At 67.2% G+C, this 21,835-nt stretch overlaps 9 protein-coding genes across 10 annotated transcripts; 3 read left to right on the forward strand and 6 right to left on the reverse strand.

Moving 5' to 3' along the window:
* Positions 1-123: 123 nt before the first annotated feature.
* On the forward strand, positions 124-858 carry MICPUN_70519 (predicted protein; the record flags this gene model as incomplete). Its single annotated transcript, XM_002507819.1, has 1 exon — positions 124-858. A coding segment is annotated over one exon (735 nt), but the record flags the coding sequence as incomplete, so codon positions are not given.
* A 241-nt stretch (positions 859-1,099) lies between these two features.
* Positions 1,100-2,295, reverse strand: MICPUN_53034 (predicted protein). The gene has a single exon (XM_002508108.1). It carries the CDS (start codon positions 1,959-1,961, stop codon positions 1,167-1,169), a length of 795 nt encoding a protein of 264 aa, XP_002508154.1. The 5' UTR covers positions 1,962-2,295; the 3' UTR covers positions 1,100-1,166.
* Positions 2,296-8,876: 6,581 nt separating this feature from the next.
* On the reverse strand, positions 8,877-9,455 carry MICPUN_84177 (predicted protein; the record flags this gene model as incomplete). Its single annotated transcript, XM_002508109.1, has 1 exon — positions 8,877-9,455. A coding segment is annotated over one exon (579 nt), but the record flags the coding sequence as incomplete, so codon positions are not given.
* Positions 9,456-10,742: 1,287 nt separating this feature from the next.
* On the reverse strand, positions 10,743-11,756 carry MICPUN_60596 (predicted protein; the record flags this gene model as incomplete). Its single annotated transcript, XM_002508110.1, has 1 exon — positions 10,743-11,756. One exon carries the CDS (start codon positions 11,754-11,756, stop codon positions 10,743-10,745), a length of 1,014 nt encoding a protein of 337 aa, XP_002508156.1.
* A 287-nt stretch (positions 11,757-12,043) lies between these two features.
* MICPUN_60597 (predicted protein) lies at positions 12,044-12,991 on the reverse strand (the record flags this gene model as incomplete). The annotated part of the gene is made up of 1 exon (XM_002508111.1): positions 12,044-12,991. One exon carries the CDS (start codon positions 12,989-12,991, stop codon positions 12,044-12,046), a length of 948 nt encoding a protein of 315 aa, XP_002508157.1.
* Positions 12,992-13,896: 905 nt separating this feature from the next.
* MICPUN_83947 (predicted protein) lies at positions 13,897-15,894 on the forward strand (the record flags this gene model as incomplete). The annotated part of the gene is made up of 2 exons (XM_002507820.1): positions 13,897-14,192; positions 14,322-15,894. The coding sequence occupies 2 exons, from the start codon at positions 13,897-13,899 to the stop codon at positions 15,892-15,894; spliced, it is 1,869 nt and encodes a 622-aa protein (XP_002507866.1).
* A 426-nt stretch (positions 15,895-16,320) lies between these two features.
* Positions 16,321-18,553, forward strand: MICPUN_94846 (the record flags this gene model as incomplete). Of its 2 annotated transcripts, XM_002507821.1 has the most annotated exons (4): positions 16,321-16,495; positions 16,776-17,212; positions 17,312-18,162; positions 18,211-18,553. In XM_002507821.1, the coding sequence occupies 4 exons, from the start codon at positions 16,321-16,323 to the stop codon at positions 18,350-18,352; spliced, it is 1,605 nt and encodes a 534-aa protein (XP_002507867.1). In that variant the 3' UTR covers positions 18,353-18,553. The 2 variants fall into 2 exon arrangements, with proteins under 2 accessions (XP_002507867.1, XP_002507868.1); XM_002507822.1 differs by having other exon boundaries at positions 16,776-18,553.
* On the reverse strand, positions 18,552-19,056 carry MICPUN_53038 (predicted protein). Its single transcript, XM_002508112.1, has 2 exons — positions 18,958-19,056; positions 18,552-18,868 (listed from the first exon to the last, which is right to left on the reverse strand). Exons 1-2 carry the CDS (start codon positions 19,031-19,033, stop codon positions 18,708-18,710), a joined length of 237 nt encoding a protein of 78 aa, XP_002508158.1. The 5' UTR covers positions 19,034-19,056; the 3' UTR covers positions 18,552-18,707.
* A 365-nt stretch (positions 19,057-19,421) lies between these two features.
* On the reverse strand, positions 19,422-20,273 carry MICPUN_76243 (predicted protein; the record flags this gene model as incomplete). The annotated part of the gene is made up of 1 exon (XM_002508113.1): positions 19,422-20,273. A coding segment is annotated over one exon (852 nt), but the record flags the coding sequence as incomplete, so codon positions are not given.
* Between the last annotated feature and the right edge of the window lie 1,562 nt (positions 20,274-21,835).

Below are 21,835 nucleotides of genomic sequence, written 5' to 3' on the forward strand. Positions count from 1 at the left end.
GGCGTCGGGCTCACGGGTTCGGTGTACAAGGCGTGGAGAAAGGTGGACGGCTCGCGGCGAAGCTCGAGGATGCTGGTCAAGGCGCAGGGCGACGAGGAGAGCGCCGCCAGGTACGCCGCCGTGGCGGTGAAGGTGATGGACAAGGCTAAGATTTTGGAGATTAACGAGACGGCGCACGTGGTTCAGGAGAGCAAGATCATGAAGTCGGTGTCCAAGCACCCGTTCATCGTGTCCATGCTCGAGTCGTTCCAGACCCCGAGCGCCATGTTCATCGTCATGGAGTACGCGTCGGGGCGGGACATGTTCTTCATGATTCACGAGCGCGGGACGCTGTCGCTGTTTCAGACGAGGGCGTACATCACCCAGGTGACGCTCGCGCTCGACCACGTGCACTCCAAGGGGTTCATCTACCGCGACCTCAAGCCGGAGAATCTGCTGATCCGCGAGGACGGATACCTGCGACTCACCGACTTTGGGTTCGCCAAGGCGCTCAAGCCCGGCGAGCGAGCGTACACGGTGTGTGGCACCCCCGACTACCTCGCGCCCGAGACGCTGCGGCAGCAGGGGTGCAACCGGGCGGCGGACTTTTGGGCCATCGGCGTGCTGCTCTTCGAGATGATGACCGGGTACCCGCCGTTCCACGGGCAGACCCACAGCGACCTGTACCGCCGCATCACCGCCGGTCGCATGCGCTCGTTCCCGCGCCAGTTTGACGAGGACGCCGCGGATCTCGTCAAGCGGTTGCTGAAGCAGAGCGAGGGCGAGCGCATCGGCGTCGGCGCGGAGGGGATCCAGAAGATTCGCCGGCACCCCTTCTTCAAGGGCTTCAGCTGGACGAGCGTGCTGGAGCAGACGTTGGACATGATCCGGCCGGACGTCGAGCCCGACGCGGACAAGGGACCGGAGGATGTCAAGACGCCGGTCAAGGTGGAGTGCCTCGAGCAACCGTGCCACCTCTCCCTCGCAGAGCAGGAGCTGTTCAAGGCTTTCTGAGACTAGCCCACTTACGCGCAAAGTTGAGGGGAGGAAAGGCCATCCCGTGTGCGAAAATGCACCCTTTGCGATGGTGGGCCACCAACCTAGCTAGCTAGGAGATGTAACATCAGAGTCGATTCATTTCACATTCAAATCTACTTGTGCGATATCCGTCGCCGCCCGTTTCGTCCTCAGTTCCACGAGCTTCGGACGGCGCTCCGCCGAGCCGTCTTGGGCCGCGCGAAGAGCGCCTCGAGCTGACTCTGCAGCTCCGCGAACCAGCTCGCCAGCTCTCGCTCCTGCTGCTCCAACTGCGCGATCGTCTCCTTCTTTGACGGACCGTCCCCTTCTTCGACGGCGTGCGTGAGCCGCCGGCTGTTCACGGCGATCCTCGCCAGCCGACTCCTGAGCGCGGCTATGCCCGACGCGACGTTCACCTTTGACCCGCCAATCTGCGACCCAGCCGCGAGGTTTTCCGCGCGCGTCAGCTTCTTCTCAGCCTCGGCGGTTCGACGCGCGAGGTTATCGACGAGGGCCTCGATCGCGGCGTCGCCCGGCGTCACCCCCGGCGCATCCCCCGAGGGCCCAGGATCGTTCGGGTCGGGGTTAGGGTTAGGGTTAGGGTTAGGGTCACCCTTCGGCGCCGAACCCGCGGGCGCGTCCGAAAAGTCCCGGGGGGTCGAAGGCTCCGAGTCGAGGCGGAGCTGACGCGGGGTGGGCATGGCCGACCGGGGCGGCGGCGGGGGCATGAGGTCGCGCGACGCCCCGGGGACTCCGCCCCCGAGCCCGCCCCACTCCTTGCGCGCGGACTCGCGCTCCTTTCGCGCCGACTCGAGCGTCTCGCGCGCGAGCCTGAGTTTGGCATCCGCCTCGGCCCTGAGCGCCTCGAGCTCCTCGCGCTCGCGTTTGCGACGTTCGTCCATCGCAGCCTCCTTCTCCACGAAACCCTGCGACAGGACGCCGTGAGCGCCGCGAGACTTGGACATCGATTCGCCGCTCAACCTCCCGCGTTCGTTCGGTCCTCCATGCACGTGACTCGATCCGAGGGTTCCGACGATGGCCCTCGACTGCGAGGCTCGGAGGAGTTCGCGCTCCAACGCCTCGCGCGCCTCCCGCACCGCGGCCCTGTCGTCCTCGAGCCGCCGCGCCTCGAGCTCGAACCGTTCCTTGGCGGACGTCGCCGCGGTCTCAGCCGCGGCGGCGACGATTTGAAGCCGCTCCGCCTCGGCGCGGAGTCGCGCGAGCTCGGCTCTCTCGTCGGCGACCCGTCGCGCCCACTCCCTCTCGCGATTCGCCTGCGTCGAGGCGGCTTTGGCCGCCGCGGCCGCCGCGGCGCGGCTCACCTCCTCCCTGCGCTTCGCTGCGGACTCGGAGGCGGCGGAGGTGGACTCGAGCGACGCGAGGCGCTCCTCGCGGGCGACGACGGACTCGAGCCGGTTCGCGACGTTCGCCTCGCGCTCCTCCACCGCCCTCCACCGCTCCTCCACCGACGATCGCTCCGTTCGAAGAGCCTCCGCCTCGGCCACGTGCCGCTTACGCCGGCGCTCCAGCTCGGCGAGCGCCTCGCGCGCGTCCGCCTCGGTCTTCTCGCCTCGCGCGCGGGCGACGCCCGCCTCCTCCGTCGCGGCTCGCAGCTCCGCCTCCGCCCGCCGCCTATCCGCCGTCGCCTCGGCGAGTTTTTCCTCGAGTGCCCGTTCCCGAGCGAGAACCCGGGTCCGCTCCGTCGCCAGCTTGGCCCCTTCCGCCTCGAACCGCGCGGTGGCCTCCTTGAGGGAGATCGCCTTGGCCTTGGCGTCCTCCTCGGCCTGCGCGACGCGCTGCGCGTCGGCGAGCATCGCCGCGGCTTGACGCCTGTCGGCGGCGGCTCGCTCCGCGAAAGCCTCGGCGTCGTCCCTGGCATTCTTAGCAGCAGTCTCGTTACCCTCAATCGTCGCGAGCCGCGCCTCCAGCTGCGCGTTCAACGCCGCGTGCTCCTCCGCCCGTGCCGACGCGTCCAGCTCCCGTCTCTTCGCGGCGGCGAGCTGCGCGGAGAGTTCCTCGGCCCGCGCCGCGGAACGCTCCTCGTCGATGGAGACTTGTTTCTCCCGCCTGGCGCAGTCGGTTTCCCTCGGGCCGAGTTCGTCGAGGACGCGCTCAATCTCAGCCTTTTGGTCCGCGAGGGCGTCCTCGCGTTCCTTCAGCCGCGCGGAGGTTATCCCGGCGGCGTCGGCGTCTGCGACAGCCTTGGCGAGCCGAGCGTTCGCGTCCGCAACCTTGGCGTCCGCATCCGCTCTCGCCTTCTCCGCCTCAGCCTCCGCCTCAGCCGCGCGCTTCAGCCTCGCCACGGCCTCCTCGCGCTCCTTCACGGCGGCGGCGCGGTCAGCCTCGAGGGCGACGCGCGTCGCGGCGAGTGTCGCGCGTTCGCGCTCGATGTCAGCCACGATCTTGTCGCACGTCGCCTTGGTCTCCCGCGCCACCCGAATCTCCTCTAACTTATCCGCGTGCATCCGCTCGATATCAGCCGACGCGGCGGCGCGGCGCTGGTCGCATTCGCGGTCGCACGCCTCCAGCGTGCGACGCGCGTGCTCGAGGCTGCGCTCAGCCTCCGCCGATCTGCGCTCGATGTCAGCCACCTTGCCCATGCGTTCGGCGAGCTCGGCGCGGCCCTTGGCGATTTCCTCCTCGACGTCGCGCAACTCTGACGCGGCTTTTTCCCGGCGAGACTCGAGCGATTCGCGCTCCTCGCCAATCCTACGCTCGCGCCTGTCCAGCTCGGCGTGCTCGGCGGCAACCTTCGCGGCGTCGACTCGGTGTTCGTCCCTGTGCTTCTCGAGCAACGCGGTGGCGCGCTCCGTCTCCGCCTTGACGCTCGCGAGCTTTTCCTCCTCCAAGCGCACCCGCGCCTCAGCCTTGGCCACCTCCTCGACGGTGTCCCGCGCCTTGCGCAGCCGAGCGTTCGCCTCCTCGCTGTTCAGCCTCGACTCGCGGTCCCGCGACGCGGCGTCCTCCATCTGCCGACGCAGCTCCTCCCGCGCGGACTCGTTCCCTCGGAGCGCCCGTTCCGCCGCCTCGTGCTTGACCTCCGCCGTCCGTCGCGCCTCCTCGGCGGCGAGGAGCTCATCCGCGGCTCGAAGCCTGTCGCGCTTTGCCTCCGCCAGCGAGTGCTCCGCGGCGCCCGACTTGGACTGCGCGTCCTCGAGGGTGACGCGTATGCGCTCGTTCGCCTGCGTTTCCATGGCGTCGATCGCGATCTTCCGCTGCTCGAGCCGGGCCAGACCCTCCCGAGCCTGCTGGATCTTGTCGGCGGCGGCGAGCGCCTCGCGTCGAGCCTCCTCGCGCTCCGCCGCAATCTCCCTCGCCGCCTCCGCGCGCAAACTCTCCATCTGCTTTATCTTCTCGAGGTCGTGAGCGATTCGTGCCTCCTTCTCGTTCGCGTCCCGCATCTTCTCCAAGGCCTCAGCCTCCGTCGAGCGGGCCTGCTCCAGGAGCTTAGCCTCCAGCCGCCGAGCGTTTTCCGCGGCTTCGCGTTCCATCTTACCAGCCTTGACGGCGTGCTCGCGCTCGAAATCCGCAAACTTCTTCTCCGCCGCCCTGGTCCGCTCGTCGACTTCGGCGATCGCCCGGCGGGCCCTCGCGACGGCGGCGTCGGCGGCGGCGTTCTCGGCATCCTCCCGTTCCCGAGCCCGCTCCCTCGCGTCCCGCTCGATCTTGGCGACGCGTTCGTCGGCGTCGCCCTCCGCCTTTCGCACGCGCTCCTCGTGGTGCGCCACCGCACGCTCGATGCGCTCGTCCGCAGCCTTAATCTCCGCCGTCTTCGCCGCGTGTTCCGCGCGGACGGGCGCGAGCTCGGCAGTCAAGGTGACGATTTCGTTTTTGTATCCGCGAATTTTGTCCTCGAGCTCGGCGCGTTCGCCCTCTCGCGCGATCATCGCCGCCTCCGCCGCCTTTACCTTCGCCTCGAGTGCATCGCACAGGTCCTGCTTGATGTCGATCTCGCGTTGTCGCGCGTCGAGCTCGTCGGCGAGCCGCGAGAGCCGCTTCTTTTCCGTCTCGAGGACGATACCCGCCTTGTGGTTCGCCTCCTCCAGTTGTTTGGACTCGGCCAGACGAATCTCCGCCGCGGCGGCGGCGGCCTCGGCGGCGGACATCTCAGCCTCCAGGGACTCCGCGACCCGACGTTGACGCGCGCCCTCGCGGTCCAGCGCCACGCTCCATCGCTGCAGCTGCGTCTCCTTCTCGAGGACAAACTTTTTCTTCTCCATCAGCCGCGCGAAGGTCGCGTGCGCGAGGGAGTGGTCGTCCTTGTCGCCATCCGCCTCGGGCACAACCGCGAGCGCCACTCGAACGACGGCGCCGTCGTCGTCGTCGTATGAATCGTTCGAGTCCCGCCGCTTAGACGGCGTGACGACGTCGGAGGGATCGCCGGGCAGCATGGCGTGCGCCGCAGCCGCCGCCGCCGCGTCATCCTCCAGCGAGTAGATGTCGATTTCTTCAACCTTCCCGATCATCTCCGACACGGCGCGGTCGCTGGCGTAGTTATTCCTCGCGGGAGCGGCGATCGCGGGCACGCCGGCGTCGAAGGACGCGAGGAGCGCCTTGCGAGCGGCGGTCGCGGCCGCGAGGTCGCCGCCGGGCGTGGGCGGGGGCGCGAGCGGCGAGTGCGGAACGGACCCGGACTCGCCGGACTCGTCGTCGCCAAACTCTCGCGACATCTCAGCCTTGGCGGAGAGGATCCGACCCCTCGAACGCTGCGCGCCGATGGACGCGCGGTACGACGCCTCGCTGATCCTGTGCGCGTCCCCGCGGATCGTCCGCCACGTGTGCGCCAGCTTACGCTCGCGCTCGTCCAGCGCCGCCTCGGACGCCTCAAACGCCCGCCTGGCTCGTTCCATCGCCGCGAGCTCGACTTTCGCCCTCGCCGTCTGTTCCGTCGCCGACCGCTCCGCAGCCTCGGCCACCTCCACGGTGTCCCGCGCGACGCGCTCGCGTTCCTCCTGCTCCCGCTCCCACTGCTGGTGCAGGGCGGTGACCTCGTCGAGGACCGCCGCCCTGGCGTCGGCGTCGGCGTGTTTGGCGTCGAGCTCCGCGACGGACCTTTCCAAACTACTCTTAACGGCGTCAGCCTCGTCGGCAGCCTCCGCGAGGACCCGTCGTTCCTCCGCGGCGTCCTCGAACGCGCGCTCCACGACGGTGCGCTGCGCGTTCACCCGCGCCGCCTCCTTCTCGAGGTCCGACTGCAGCTCCGCGAGGCGCTCCTTCTCCAATCGGCACTGCTCGAGAGCCGCCTCCGACGCGGCTCGCGACTCAGCCGCTTTAGCAACCTGCGCGGCGACGTCCATCGCCGCCTCTTCGACGTCCTTCGATCGCTTCGCCAGCGCGAGCTCGTCGGCGGTCATCTCGTCGCGGCGCCGCTTGACCTCCGCCTCGAACTTCGCGTTGGCCTTTGCGTATTCGTCCTTCATTCGTTCGCCCTCCCGCCTGGACTTGTCAGCGTCGCGGGACTTCTTGGTGAACTCCTCGATGGTGGCCTTGGCCCGGGCGGATTCCTTCTCCGCGGCGTCGCGCACGCGCTTTGCGTCCTCGCGCTCCGCGCGCACGCGCGCCTCCCACTGCTTGAGCGCCTTCTCGCGGTCCTCGCAGCTCTTGGCAGCCTCGTCAAACGTTTTCTTCTTCCAAGCCTCCTGCGCGTTCTCCGCCGCCTTCACCGCCGCGGCTCGCCTGTCCAGCTCCGCCTCCCTCTGCCGTCGCTCGCGAAGCACCGCGTTGGCCTCCTCGATGTCCTTCTCCGCGCGTCGCATCGCGTCCTCGACAGCCTCCTCCCGTCGCCCGAGCTCAGCCTTGGAATCCTCCAGCTTGTTGCGCTCGTCGCGAAGCTCGTCCCGCGCGTAACCGCACTCCGTCTCAAAGTCCGCGACGCGTCGTCGGCACGCGTCGTCAAAGTCCGCCGCCTTTCGTCGCTGCTCGCGTTCCTTCTCCGCCAGCGTCGCCTCCATCGAAGAACGTTCCCGCTCCCACGCCTTTTTTCGGGCGTCGAGCTCCTCTCGAAACTCTTTGAGCTCAGCCTCGTACGCCGCGCGCCTCTCCGACGCTTCCCGCTCCAACCCCGCGGCCTCCCTGTGCAACTGCTCCAGCCTCACGACGGCAGCCTCGTGCTCGCGCTTCTGCGCGTCGATTCGTATCGCCCACTCGCGCGTCTCGCCCTCGAAATCCGCCTCGGCTCTTTTTCGCATCGCCTCGGCGTCGCGCAGGTTCGACTCCTGCGCCCTGGCGAGTTGCCGGACGTGCTCCAACTTGTGCGAAATCTCGTGCTCCTCCCGGCCGTGCGCCTCAAGCGCGTCCTTGCACCGCCGGAGCTTCTCCTCCTCGATGACGAGCGCGCCGCGAACTTGCTCGACGGCGCCGATCAAACTTTTTTGCTCCGAAGCGGCGCGATCCGTCGCCGCGCTCGCCTCCCTCGCGCGTCGCATAACATCCTCCACTTTCGCCTCCGCCTCCACCTCCCTCTGCGCCAGCTCCCCCAGTATCTCTCGCCTTCGTACCTCGAGCGTCTCGAGGTCCTGCTCGATGGCGTCGCGTTCCGCGGCGAGGGCTTCGAACGCGTTTTTCGCCTCTGCATCGCGTCGTTCGGCATCCATCGTCATCCGCTCGGCGAGCTCGAGCTTGTCCGCGACGGCATCCTCCGCCTGCCTCGCGGCGTCCTCCGCGGCCATCGCGGCGGTTTGGCGCGCCTCCAGTTCGGCCTCGGCGCGCTCGACGTCTCGCAAGCGCCGCTCCTTTTGTCGCAACTCGTCTGAACGCTCCTCCATTCGCAGCTCTCGCTGTCGGAGATTTTGTAGCGCCGACGCGACGCGCGCCGCCTCGGCGTCAGCCTTCTCCGCGGCGATCCGCGCGCGTTCGTTCTCGCTGCGGACCCTCGCCTCGGACGCGGCGATCTCCGCGTCCATCGCGGCGCGCGCGGCGGCTCGTTCCCTGCGAAGGTCCTCGAGCTCCATCCTCGCGGCGATGAGCGCTTCGGGGGCGTCGCCGCTGCTAAAGCCCGGCGTCGACCGCTGCACAGCTGGCATCGACGGGACGGCGACGACGTCCGCGGGGGTGGAATGCGGGCCGCCGACGCGGGGCTCGCTCGCCAAGAGCTTGGTGACGGAGCCCCGGATGGCGTTCATCACGTCGTCGTTCATCCTCCTCGCGGGTGGGTACTCCTCGCGACTGTCGCGGATCTCGGAGTCCCCCCTCGACGACCGGGGCGCGGGGGAGCGCTGGGGGGATAAAGGCGGGGACTTCGGGTGATCCCCGGGGTGCGGATGCGGTCTCCGGCTACCCTGGGGGGTGTGCGTGGCGAGTTGCTCGAGCTTAGCCCACTGCGTAGGGGATGCGGGGGAGGGAAGGTGAGGCGGGGGCGTTGTCATTTGGGCGGAATAAATTTCCCATCGCGATTATCCTCCGAGGGGCGAGGGCCGGGGCGGGCGGATCGCTCACCTGATCGTCCAGATCCTCCAGCGCTCTGTTCGATCCCGGGGTGGTCGGGGCCATGGCGCCTCCGCGGCCTGACCTCTCCAAGGCCTGTCTCTCTTCGCCGCCTGTGGGTCTGGTTTCCGGCACGCGACAATCAACGGCGAGAAAAGGTCCGACCGAGCAACAATGGTCGGTCGCAAATTTTTCTGTCGACCTTCGACCGTTTCCACCAGATAGGAGGCTCGGGTACGTTTCCAGGAGTGCTGGCACCGAAAAGACATCATCACATCCCCATCCCCGGGCTGATCGACGTCGCGCGCACGAAACCGTCGCGTCGCTCTCAACAAATCAACTCAATGTTGTGTATTTACCGGCTAAAAAATACCGAGACCGGGGCGTCGAGTGTGCCAACCCGAAGCGTTGGCGACGACGACTCGCCGACGATGCGCGGCGACATCCCTAGCACTTACTCACTCGTCACGCGTCCCCTCAACCACCTCCTCACCCTCCTCACCGCTCTTAACCGCCAACTCTTCGCAGCTCGCCGCCCTCCGCGCGTCCAGCTGCACCCTACCCAGCAGCCTGCCCTCCGTCCTGGCCCTATTCAGCTCCCGCTCGAAGCTCGCGAGCTGCGCCATGAACCCGTGGTTGGGCGACGCCGCCGGCCTTTTTCGCCCAATCGTCACGAGCGTCTCCTCGAGCGACAGCCCCTCGGTGGCCATGACGTAGGCGGCGCACACCGTCGCGCTGCGGCTCTTCCCCGCGAAGCAGTGCACCAGCACCCTGCCCCCGTCCAGCAAACACTTGGCGATGAACTTGAGGCACCGATCGAAGTGAACGCTGAGGCGCTCCTCGGGCACGTCCTTGACGTCGACGCACTCGTATATAAACGATTGGGGAAACTTGGGTTCAAAGCCACCCGCGACGGTGAGGATGTGCGTGATGCCCAGGCGCTCGAGCACCTCGCGGTTGTGCGCGGCGCCGATGGAGCCGAGGAAGACGTCGGGGACAACCTCCGACGGCTCGCTGTCGGACTTGACCTTCTTGGCTGCGGGAGACGTTTCGGGGGGGGGGAAACGGAGGGTCAGTCAACTGTGCAAGAGGTTCTCAGGTTGTGGGCTCGAGGGGCGGACGGGCGCGGGCGGGGCGCGGCGAGGGCGGTTACGCTCGGGCGAGCCGCGCGACGGCCGGGGATGGGATCGGATCGGATCGGCCGCGCGGGAACTCGATCGAAACGCGCGATGAGAGGATGTGGCGCGCGCCGTGCGACGGGCGCGGCGCGCGCGAAAAGCGTCCGCGCCCCATGTCGAGGCCGCGGGGTGCCAAGGAGCGCGTGATGAGGGAAAAAAACGGAGGGGCGCGGGCGCTCACCGGTCAGCAGGCACTTGACGAGGCTGAGGATCTTCCTGACCCGCTCGCCCTGTCCGGCGATCTCGTTGTGATCGCTCATCTCCCACGCGCCGCGCTTCCTGAGCAGCCGGAGCGTGTCGGGAAGCGCCTGCGCGAGGTAGGTTGGCGAATACGACTCGCAGCCGCTGGGCGCGAGCCCAACCACCTCCGCCGAGGCCATCCAAGGAAAGGGCGGACCGCGGGGCGTGTCGGCGCGGTGGTTCCCGCCGCGGCCGCCTCCCGTCGCTCGAACTTTCGTTCGCGCGGAAGTGGAACCTTCCTCGACCGCGTTCGCGATCCCGCGCTCGATCCGCGCGCGTCTCGAGGCCGCGGAGTCTTCCCTCACGCGTCCCGAAGTTTACTCGGAAGATGTGCGCCGCTCCTTCACGACCGAAGCGGTTACCTCTCGCCCGCGGCTCGCCGACCGCGACCTTGTCGAACGCGACCTCCGCGACGCAAACTTCGCGTCTCCCTTCCCGGAGACTCAAAAAGCGACGATGACGTCGACGCTTGCACCCGCCCGCGCCCGACAACTCTGCGCGAGATCTTCTATGTCTACTCGGAAGAAGCGGCCAGAGGCGTTTACTGTACAGGTTCGGCGAGTACAGGCTAAATGGCGGCTGGTTGATTGCCGGCCGGACCACGCGGCCTGGTTATAATTCGGGACCGATCGAGAGTGTTGCGCATAGAAAAATTGTCCCAACACCCTCCACAACATTTCACCCACTTTCCCGCCAAACTGGGACCCATTTTCCCAATTTTCAGTTGCGGGTTGTTATTATCGCAGCAAAGATTGGGCCAAACAGACGCGACCCACCTGCTGGCCCGTTCACGATGCGCGCAAACGACGATGAATTTCATCACAAACGGCGCGGAAGGGCAAAACCCACGTTCGACCGTCGTCAGTCCCAGTCCCAGTCCCAGTCCGCGTTCCTCCCCTCCCTCCGTCACGACAGCCTCACTCGGGTCAGCTCGAGGATCCTCCCGCGGTCGTCGACCACGTACTCCTCCCTGAATTTGATGCTCATGAGGAGCAGCTTGATCCGAAACTCCATGACCCACACCCCGGGCGCCTTGCGCTCGGGCTCCGTCGCCACCCACGTGTCCCGCCACTTCACGATGTCCCAGCTCTTCTTCGCGCTGCGCTTCATGCGAACCGTCATCTGCGCGATTGAGTGGTTCATCTTGTCCGTCGCCGCGCGCCGGCCGTTCCACGTCTTCCCGTCCATGGTCCTGTACACGATGTCCGGGTGAAGCATCTCCGCGATCTCCGCCTTATCCGCCCACTTGTCGTCGCACTCCATCAGCGCGCGCTCCATCGCGCTCGACAGCGCCCGCGGCGCCGTCGGGACCGGCTCGTCGAATGTCGGGTCCTCCGCCGTGGGGTCGACGTCGAAATTTATCTCGCCCGTCTCCGGGTCTATCGGCCGCTGCGGCAGCGCCTTGAGCGCCTCGAACCGCTCCGCCATGAGCTTCTCGTACAACTGTCGCTGCGGGTCCGCCGCCTCGAGCTCGGCGATTCTCTTGTCCACCTCCTTGACCATGGCGTTGTCTTCCCACGGGCCCCACCGGTTCGGAGGTGGTTTCACTAGGCGCGAGGCGTTTAGGAACCGTCCCAGCGGGTGTGCCTCCGCTTCCTCCTTGGTGAGCCTGTGGTCGGGGTGCACCGGGGGGATGGCGGGGTTGTTGACGTCCTTGGACGTGTACATGTGCCGCGGGACGACGCCCCGGCGAAGGGTGTAGTCGTCGACGACGCCCTCGTTCGACGGCAGCGGCGACGGCTTGGCGAACGGCGCCGCCTTGGCCGTCTTGGTCGGGTGGTAGAAAGCCTCGCCTCGGGTCTGGCGGACGTTCGGCCGCGCGAGCGAGTCCGCGGAATCGCTCGGCGTGAGCTTGCGATCGACGGGCGCGTCGACGACGGCGCCGTCGTCGACGCGGGGTTGCGACGCGCACTGGCCCATGCGGGGTTGGGGTCGGCGGGGGACGCGGCTTCGTTGGTTGGGGGCGCGCGCGCGTGTGACGCGACGGGGTCCCGGGACCGAGCCCGCCTCGCGGAACCACGAACGCTCCGTCGCCCGTTGGCCTCCCGCGCATCGAAAGCTTCCGTAAGTTCCGGTCCGCTCGCCTCGGGCGTGCCGACCGCTTCGACGTCTTCGGGAGGCGACGGGGCGCGTTCGGCGGCGCCGATACCACCCCGCTCGCGAGTTCGCAACAACTGAAAGACGAAAAATCCCATCGTTAAAAAATGTCAGTACGCCTGCGGCACCCTGAAACTCTGCGCCACCTCCCTCAGCAGCGGCCCCACCGTCTCCCACCGCCCCTCCACCGCTGACGCCTTGACCAGGTACAGGTACCCCTCGCTCTCCGTGGCCACCGCGTAGTTGACGCGCCTCACGGTGTCCAAGACGTCTCCCCTCGGGCCGACGCAAACCTTGGCGCCCCCCGCGCCCTCCTCTATGTTCGCCCTGCACACCTCCGTGAAGTACTCGTACGCAAAGTAGGGCTGCGTGGTGCCCTTGGCAGCCCCCGGTCCGTCCGCCACCGACGCGTCCCCCAAGGCAAAGTCCATCACGCCGCTTCGACCGTTCTCCACGCCGCCGACGACGCCGAAGTTTTGGTTCGCCGCGACGGCGTCGCGCTCGGCGGCGGTGAGCGCCAGGGCGACCCTTCGAGCGTTACTTCGAGCGTTACTCGACGCGTCCTCTCCTCCCTCCCTTGGGGCGTCGTCTCCCCCGTCTCCTCCCTCGGGGGCGTCGTCCCCCCCCGCGGCGGCCGCTTCGGCGAAGTCCCGGTGCAGCGCCATGGGCTCGCGCCTGACGGACACGGTGTCGATGTCCTTGAAGTTGCCCACGAGCGCGAGGGTCTCGGACTTGCCGTTGTCCGTCCCCGGGCGATCGGTGGCGCGGACCCAGCCGGCGGGGTACCTGATGAAGAACCCAGCCTTGCCCACGAAGGGTGCGAGATCGACCGGATCGGCGCGCGCGTTCGGGGCGGCGATCGTGCTCGGGAGGACGATCGTGGTGCTGGGGAGGAGCTTTCGGGCGGCGATGGTCGCGGCGCGCGCGAGGGCGTCGCGCCTCCCGATGCCGGCGACGTCCGCGCGGGATGAGGCCGGCGCGGGCTTTCCGGGCATCCCGGTACGCTGAGCGGACGCGATCGGGGCCGCGCGGATCGGTCCTGCCGCGGCGAGGCTCATGGTTCGGCTGTCGCGCGCCCGGCGGGTGTGGCGAGTTCCACGGGAGAAATCTCACCTGACTTCACCCGTCGTCGTGGGACCTGACTCGCGCTGCGGGCTCTCAAGGTTTTCCCGCGCAACATCGACCACACCGCGAGGCGCCAAGACACTCCCGCGACCTCGCCGGCACGAACCGAGCGCGCGCACGCACCGAGAGCGTCGCACACATGCTCTCCGTCGCGTGATCGATGTTAACTGCGAGCACGTCGACTGCCAGGGCGGGCGCATTCACACAGCGTAGCGTAGCAGCGGGAGATCGCGCAACAGTAGGCGCCGGGGCGCGCGGGGGCATGTGGGCGAGGCGCGCCGCGCGCGTCATGGCGGCGCGCGCGCGCGCGATCCCCGTCGTCTCGATTGGGGGTATCGCCCCGGGAGCCGTTCCGGCGGTCCGGGGCCCGTGGCGCGCGGCGCGCGGCGAGATCGCCGCGGCGACGCGAGGGTTCAACGGAGACGGCCCCAACGGAGGAGGCCGAACCGGAGACCAACGCGGCGCTTCCGACGCGCGCGGCGCGGGGCGGAGGGACGTGGACCCCCAGGTGCAGTGGTTCGGAGCCGCGGACGCGCCCACGCAGCGGGCACCCGCCGCGAACGTCGGCACGGGCGCCCCGAACCGCGGCGGGCCGGGCGGCACCGGCGCGCCCAATCCCTTCGTCAGGAGGGACCGCGCGGCTGAGCGGGTCGCAAACGACGGAGACGCGACCCCGGGGCGGATCGGGGCAAACCCGCGGTCGCCCGTCCCGTCGGATCCGAACGAACCGGGCGCCGCCCAGTCGAACCCCGTCGCCACGCAGCGCCAGCAGAGGCAGCCCGGGGCGAACGCGGCGACGCCCCGGAGGCCGGCGACGCCCCCGCCGCCGCCGCCGGGGATGAGGTCGCCGCCTCCCCCGCCGCCGCCTTCTCCGCCTCCCCCTCCGCCGCCTCCTCCTCCACCCCAAACGCGCACCCCGCCCACTCCGGACAGATCCCCGATCGCGTTGCGCGACGTCCTCCTCGAGAAGGGCATCGTGCTCACGTCCTACACCCCCGGGCAGCACCGCATCGTGTGCCCCAGCTGCGGGGGCGGATCCACCGCGGAGCGATCGCTCGCGGTGCACGTCGACGACGACGGCGCCAGCTGTCAGTGGATGTGCCACCGCGCGACGTGCGAGTGGACCGGGGGGGCGTCCACCGCGGACGCGCGCCCGTCGTTCGGTACGAGGCCGGGCCGAACGAACGTCGACGGCGCGAACGGCGAAAGGTCGTCCGCGGTGTTTGGCTCTGGATCCGGCGCGAGCGTCGGGACCGGGATGAGCCGACGACGGGGATCGGGAGCGGGGGGCGCGCCCAAGCTGCCCGCCCCCGAGTCCCTCGAGCGCGTCGGCCCCGGCGCGCTCACCGATAACGCGAAGGAGTGGGCGGACTGGCTCGTCTCGCGCGGGATCTCCCTCGAGGTGGCGGAACGCAACGGGGTAGCCGCGCAGCGGGTCTTCTCGCCCGCGGCTGGCGAGCACGTCAACGCGCTCGTGTTCCCGTACATGCGCGACGGCGAGCTCGTCAACATCAAGTACCGCGGCTCGGACAAGTCCTTCTGGCAGATCAAGGGCGCGGAGAAGATCATGTTCGGTCTGGACGACATCGCGGGGTCATCCGAGATCGTCATCGTGGAAGGGGAGATGGACAAGCTGGCGCTGGAGCAGGCTGGGATCAAAAACGTCGTCTCCGTTCCCGACGGCGCTCCCGGCAAGGTTCGCGACGGAGACCTCCCCGCGCCCGAGGAGGACCGCAAGTTCGAGTACCTGTGGAACTGCAGGGCGGCGCTGGACCCGGTGAGCCGCATCGTCATCGCGGTGGACAGCGACGGGCCGGGGCTGGCGCTCGCCGAGGAGCTCGCCAGACGGCTGGGCAAGGAGCGGTGCTACCGGGTGACGTGGCCAGAGGGGTGCAAGGACGCCAACGACGTGCTGCAGAAGGAGGGCGACGCCGCGGTGCGCGGGAGCATCGACAACGCCGAGGGGTTCCCCCTGCGCGGGCTGTTCCGGTTCAGCGACTTCCAGGACGACATCTCCAACTACTTCGGCGTGAGCGAGGCGAGCGAGATGAAGGGCGTGAGCACGGGATGGCGCAGCATCGACGGGCACTACCGACCGGTCCCCGGCGAGCTCACCGTCGTCACCGGCGTGCCCAACAGCGGCAAGTCCGAGTGGGTCGACGCGCTCATGTGCAACCTCGCGGTGCAGCACGGGTGGACGTTCGCGCTGTGCTCGCTGGAGAACAAGGTGCACGAGCACGCGCGCAAGCTCGTCGAGAAGTACACCGGCGAACCGTGGTTCGAGGGCAAGTACGGGGGTAAAAAAGCCCGGATGCGTCCGGAGACGATGCGCGCGGGGCTGCACTGGCTCGACAACCAGTTCGTGCTGATCCGCCACGAGGACGACGAGCTCCCCTCCGTGGACTGGATCATCGGCCTGGCGCGCGCGGCGGTCATGCGGCACGGCATCCGCGGCCTCCTCATCGACCCCTACAACGAGTTGGACCACAAGCGGCCGCAGGGTCAGACGGAGACGGAGTACGTGAGCCAGATGCTGACGCGGATCAAGCGGTTCGCGCAGCACTACGACGTGCACGTGTGGTTCGTGGCGCATCCCCGGCAGCTGCACAACTGGCGGGGCGAGGCGCCCGGTCTTTACGACATATCCGGGTCGGCGCACTTCATCAACAAGTGCGACAACGGCATCGTGGTGCACAGGAACAGGGACGAGAAGCTGGGCAGCTTGAGGGAGGTGACGATCCACGTCGCCAAGGTGCGGAACAAGGTGGCGGGGGCGATCGGGGACCCGAAGCTGGAGTATAACCTGACCAACGGGAGGTACGAGGACTTGAAGTGAGCGGACGATGGAGGACGCTCGCGACGATGGAGGAGGGCGGACGCGCCCCTCGGCTCGTCTGCGTGGGGGAGAGAATCGTCAATCGCGTTAGTACTGGGCAATCCCGGCGGAATGGAAAGTTCGTTATTTCTCAAAATCGTGTCCGTTATTTTTCCTAGGTGGACCACTCCCGACCACGTGATTGAAATATCGCCCATGATCAGGGGTACTTAAACGCGAAAGGTCGCGCTAGTCCGACGAGATTTCTCTGATTTCAATGCCGAGCTCTGGGTGATTTTGCATACGAGACGAGTCGGAAACTTCTAAAATTTGCCCGAACCCCTTCTTGCTGATGCGTCTGGGGGAGGAAACGTGAGAGAACTTTCGCTAACAAGTCAGACAGCTTCGGCGTCGACGCGCATTGTTCGTGGCACAACACCGCTCGACATGGCTCTCACCAAAGAGAAACTGATCGGCGACTACGACTGGGGGGCCCTGTGCCTACCCACGGTTCCCTGGGCCAAGTCCACTCGCAAGATGCCCTTCTTCGCGAGGAACGACGAGACCCCGTTTCTGGTCGCGGCGGTCATGGGTCTGCAGCACTGCTTCGCGATGATTGGAGGTGTGTCTCGAGCGCGCTGACTCGCCCAAAAATCCTCCCGATCCGATCCGGACCTTCGCGTATCGGATATGATACTATCGGCCTCGATATTTTCGATCGCGCGCGACGTCCTATCGACGCGTGAGGTCGCGTATCGCGCGGGGTCGTCGGTCAACCGGCGCAATTTTCCCAATTTTCGGCCCTCAAAAGTCGTTTGTTGGTGTGGGCACGAAACGGTCTTCCGGGCACGTTTCACGCACAATTAAAATTCACCTCTGACAAAACCGCGCCTCCCTCGCAGGTCTCATCACCCCTCCCTTCGTCGTCATGAGGTTCAGCGTCGCCTTCACAGACGTCAAGCTCCAGCAGTACGCCATCGCGGCGTCTCTCATCCTCTCCGGCATCTTCAGTATCGTCAACTGCCTCCAGTTTAAGATCCCGGGCACTCCCTATGTGCTCGGCACCGGCGTGCTCTCCGTCCTTGGCACCTCGTTCACCTTCCTCCCGGTGTTCGAGAACGGCATCTCGGCGATGAGGGCCGACGGCACGGACGCCGAGGACGCGTACGGCAAGATGCTCGGCACCGTCATGGTGTGCTCTTTCCTCGAGATCTTCCTCTCCTTCATCCCCAAGGACAAGCTCAGGAGGATGTTCCCTCCGATTGTCACCGGCGTCGCCGTCATGTGCATCGGCATCGGCCTCACCGGCACCGGCATGAAGTACTGGGGTGGCGGCACCGTGTGCGCCGAAACGTCCTGGAAGAACCACAATGAGGCTTACGACCTCGTCGGCTTCAATTCGATCACCGAAAACGCAACCGGCGTGGAATGGAATAAGATTCCCCCCATCCCCGCCGGCACCGTCTGCGGCGGCAAAACCTGCTGCGCAGCCGGTGACGTCGCGCTTCCCTTTGGCTCTCCCGAGCTCGTCGGCCTCGGTTTCTCCGTCTTCGTGATGCTCGTCCTCGTCGAGCTCTTCGGCTCCCCCATGATGAAGAACTGCAACGTCATCATCGCCCTCCTCTTCGGCTACTTTGTCGCCGGCTTGAGCGAGAAGTGCGTCGGGTCCACCTGCAGGAAGTTTGTCGTCGACACCAACATCGAGAATGCCGAAAGCATCACCTTCCTCTGGGTCAAGAGCTTCAAGCTCGGCTTCTACGGCCCCGCGGTGTTCCCCTTGCTCATCGCCTTCCTCGTGACCACTCTCGAGACCATCGGCGACATCGGCGCCGTTTACGACGCCTCTGAGGAATCCGTCGAGTCGGAGGAGTTCGACAAGTCCATCCAGGGTGGCCTTCTTTCCGACGGCGTCTGCTCCTTCCTCGCCGCTCTTGGTACCGGCATGCCCAACACCACCTTCTCGCAGAACAACGGCGTCATCGCGCTCACCAAGTGCGCGTCCAGGAGGGCCGGCGTCGCGTGTGGGTGCTGGCTCATCTTCTTCGGCGTCCTCGCCAAGGTTTCTGGCATCATCTCCTCCATCCCCGACTGCGTCATCGGCGGCATGACGACGTTCTTGTTCGTGAACGTGTTCATCTCCGGCCTCAAGACCGTGGCCCAGGTCGACCTCACCTCCCGCCGCAACCGCATGATCCTCGCCATTTCCCTCGGCGTGGGCATCGGCGTCGCCATCGTGCCCGGCATCTTCGCCGACATGCGCGCGTCCTACGGCACCTCCCCCTTCTTCCCGTGCCGCGGCCCCTTCAGGACCGAGGACGATTGCACCGACGCCGAGAGGGGCGTTCGCGACGGCATCGTCCAGTTCCTCTCCACCCCCTACTGCGTCGGCACCGTCCTCGCGCTCCTCATGAACGCCATCCTTCCCCCTGACATGGAAATCCTCCGCAAGGATGCGCCCATCAGCGAGAACAAGGCTTAAGCGCAAGCACTCGTTCCCTCGAATAAGTCGCGCGCAGGGCGCGACGGGACTAGAAAAATAAGGTCGGACTTCAAGGGAGCAGCGCCTTCTTCGGTGCTGGCTCGGGCAGTTGTGGTAACCTGCTGTAACAAAACCTCCCGCACCCGCGAGAGACCACGAATTTATTGAATGTAATAATCATGTCCCAACCAACTTGCAATCGCCTACGTCTCAGCTGCTTTACAAACGCCCGTCTCTAACTCGTCCCCGAGAGTAATACTCCCCCGGGGCCTGCTACGTCGAACGCGATCACTCCCGACCGCCCGACTCTTCTCTTGTCTCAGAGCGCGTGTGTATCGACTGCAGGTCTTGCAGCTCACGCCTTCAAGTGGGGAAAACATTGGTGGAAGTCGTTCTTGGGGTGCTTGTTGTCGGCGTGCTCCTTGAGCTTGACCTCGGCAGTGGTGCAGATGAACGTCGCCATGCACACCTTGCACTGGATGCTCTGCGCGGCGGCGTTCTGCTTGAGCTGGCTGCCTGCGGTGCGGGAAAAGGCGGAAACGATGGTTAGAATTGCGGCGGCGAACGCGGATGCGCGCGGGGTGTAGGTTGGGGGGCTCGCGCACCTTTGCCTTCTTTGGCCGCCTTCTCCTGCGCCTTCTTGCGAGCCATCGCGGATTTCTGAGCGTTACCTCCGCCCATCTTTGCTAGATCACCTGAGCGTGCTAGTTGCTTGGATAATGGGTGGCGGGCTCCGACAAGCGCGTCAAAACGGCGGTGCTCAATTTCCTATCAATGGGACTTTCCAAGTATTCAATCGATCCTCTCACCACGAAACCTGTTGTGAGGATACCATAAACTTGGCAAATTTCCCATGTTTATTTGCACTCGTCTCATTAAAAATTCTTACCCGACGCGAGGGAGATGCGAGCCGGCGACGAGCCGACGCGGATGCGTCGTGACGTGATGCGGTGCGCGTTCATATCACTTCTCGGGTCGATAGAAAGTTTGTCTAAGGGTGTTTATTAAGTCTACGTGTGGTGATAATCTCATGCGATCCAAAGCAATCCCACGTTTTTCACGCCGCGGTGATCTCGAACCACTGCCGAAGCAGGTCCGAGATGACCGACGGCAGCCTGTTGATGTCCTGCACCAGTGTGTAGTACGGGAACGGAAACGTGTCCAAGTACTTCTGGAACACGGGCTTACCCGAGGCGAACGTCACGCTCTGCATGTCGAGCACCGAGCTGCTCGGGTTGTCGAGGACGATGAACGCGACGAGCAACCCGCGGCGCGATCCCATCTCCCGCATCTGCCTCCGCAGCGCCTCCTTCTCGTGGAAGCGACCGTCGGCGATGATCAGGCAGAGCTGCTGGAGCTGTTCGGACCCGCCGCGGATGTTCTCGCGCGCGGCGCCGAGCTGCGCGTCCAGGTACCTGAGCAAGTTGACCATCGGCGTGTCCGCCAAGGTGTTATCCTCGGCAAAGGTAAACTGAGAGACGAGAGCGGGGCCGCCCTGGTCCGTGAACGGGGCTCCGAGGGGATGCAGCGTTCGCACCGCGTCGGTCGCGTTGGCGTTGGGACTCGGGTCATCCTTGCCGTTTCCTCCCCCGCCCGCGGCTCCGAAGCCGACGACGCCAATCTCTCCAACCTCGAGCCGAGCCATGGCCCTGGCCAGCAGGACCATGGACTCGAGCGCGAGGTGCCCGCACCGGTTCTCAGCCATCGACTTGGAGTCGTCGATGGCCAGGACCACCTGGTACTTCCGCTGGGACGGCCTGGATCGCCTGAGCCAGATCTTGTCCTTCCTAAAGTCGGACGCGATGTACGGGATGATCTTGCGCATGTTCAGGCGCTTACCCGTGCGAAAGTCGCCCTGCAGCCGCGACGCCAGCGTGGGCTCGAGGATCAGCCGGAGCTGTTCGGCGAGTTCACCGGAGAGCGACCCGGTGAGAAGCTCCAGCCTGCGCCAGAGCTCCTGAGCCTTGGCGACGTGCCCCGCGCCGGACGCGGTCCTCTCGCGGTACTCCGCGAGGGACGCGGCCGCGGCGGCTCGCGCGGATTCAACCTCCTCCGGGGTGAGCTCGTGTTGAACCTCCGTGTACGAGGGTACGCCGTCGTCGCCCGAGTCCTCCAGGGTGGCGTCTTCGAGCATCTTGAGCGCGACGACAGTCTCCTCGCCGAGCTCCGCGCGTCCACCCGGCACCAACTCCTCGTCTCCGTCATCACCGTGCCCCAAGCCTTCGTCCTCGTCCCCGTCGAGAGCGCCGGCGTCGCCGCCGGCTCCGCCCGCCTTGGACTTTTTATCCCTCGGCTTGGGCTTGGACTCGTCCGTGGACGCCCCCTTCCTCCGCGCCCTCGCCGCGCCGCGCTCCTCAGCCGTCTTGCCCTTGTTCGGGTCCTCGACGTCCTCGTCACCCTCCTCTCGCGCGTCGCCTTCGCCGTCGCCCGCTTTATCCGCGTCGCCATCCTTACCCTGCCCATCTCTCGTCCCCTCCGGCGCTTCCATCTCCGTCGCGTCATCCACCGCGCGAACCGTGCCGAGATCCGGGAGTAACTCCTCGGGCTCCTTGGGGGGCTGCTCGACGTCCTCCATGGGGTCGTCGTCCCCGTCCCCGGCGGCGTTGTTCGCACGGTCGAGGCCCTGCGCGGCGGCCTGGGCGGCCTGCTCCTTGGTGGCGCCCGCGAGCGCCTGCACGCCGGCGTCGGCGTCGCCCTCCCCGGCGCCCTCGTCCTCGCCGCCGCCGCCGCCGACGCCGACGTCGTCGGTCGCGTCACGCTCAAACTCGTACTCGTTGAAACGGCCCGTCGCGTCGGGATCGAGCTCGCCCGTCCGCGCGTCGCGGTCCACGGACTCGCCGACGACGGACAGGCGCTCGCGCCAGCTCTTCAGCGCGTCGCCCAACGACCTGTGCGGGTTGGTAGCGTCGGGCGCGGACTTACCGTCCGGCTTGGGCGGCGGGGGCGGCGCGCCGCCGCCGGGCGGCTGGGCTCCGGCCGCGACGGGCGCGATGGCGCCCTCGCCCGCGGCGGAGGCGCTCGCGCCCCCGCCGCCGCCGTCGCCGCCGCCCGCGGGTGTTTCCAGCGCCGTCTGCTGCGCGCCGTCGTCGAACCCGTCGTCGTCGCCCTCTTCGCCGGCTCGGCTGTCGTCGTACCGAGGTTGAGGCGCTCGAGCGGCGGCGTCCGGCTCGGTCTCGTTGACGCCGTCGCCCTCGGCGCCGACGCCCGCGTCGCCGCCATCCTCGCCGGGCCTGGCCTGGGGCTGGTCGTCGCCGTTTTCGTCGTCGGCACCGCCGCCGGCGCCGGTTCCGTCGGGGCCCGCCTGGACGTCGTCGTCGTCCTCGCCGGCGCCGGGCTCGTCGGGCGCGGCGCCGCCGGCGTTTTCCTCATCCTCGCCGCCCTCGTCGCCCTCGTCCTCCTCCTTTTCTTCGCCTTCGTCGCCCAGGACTTCTTCGAGGTTACCGCCGTCGCCCTGTTCGTCCATGTCGGCGTCGGCGCCGTCCC

Source organism: Micromonas commoda, chromosome 8, assembly GCF_000090985.2.
Source record: "Micromonas commoda chromosome 8, complete sequence".
Taxonomy (NCBI): domain Eukaryota; kingdom Viridiplantae; phylum Chlorophyta; class Mamiellophyceae; order Mamiellales; family Mamiellaceae; genus Micromonas; species Micromonas commoda.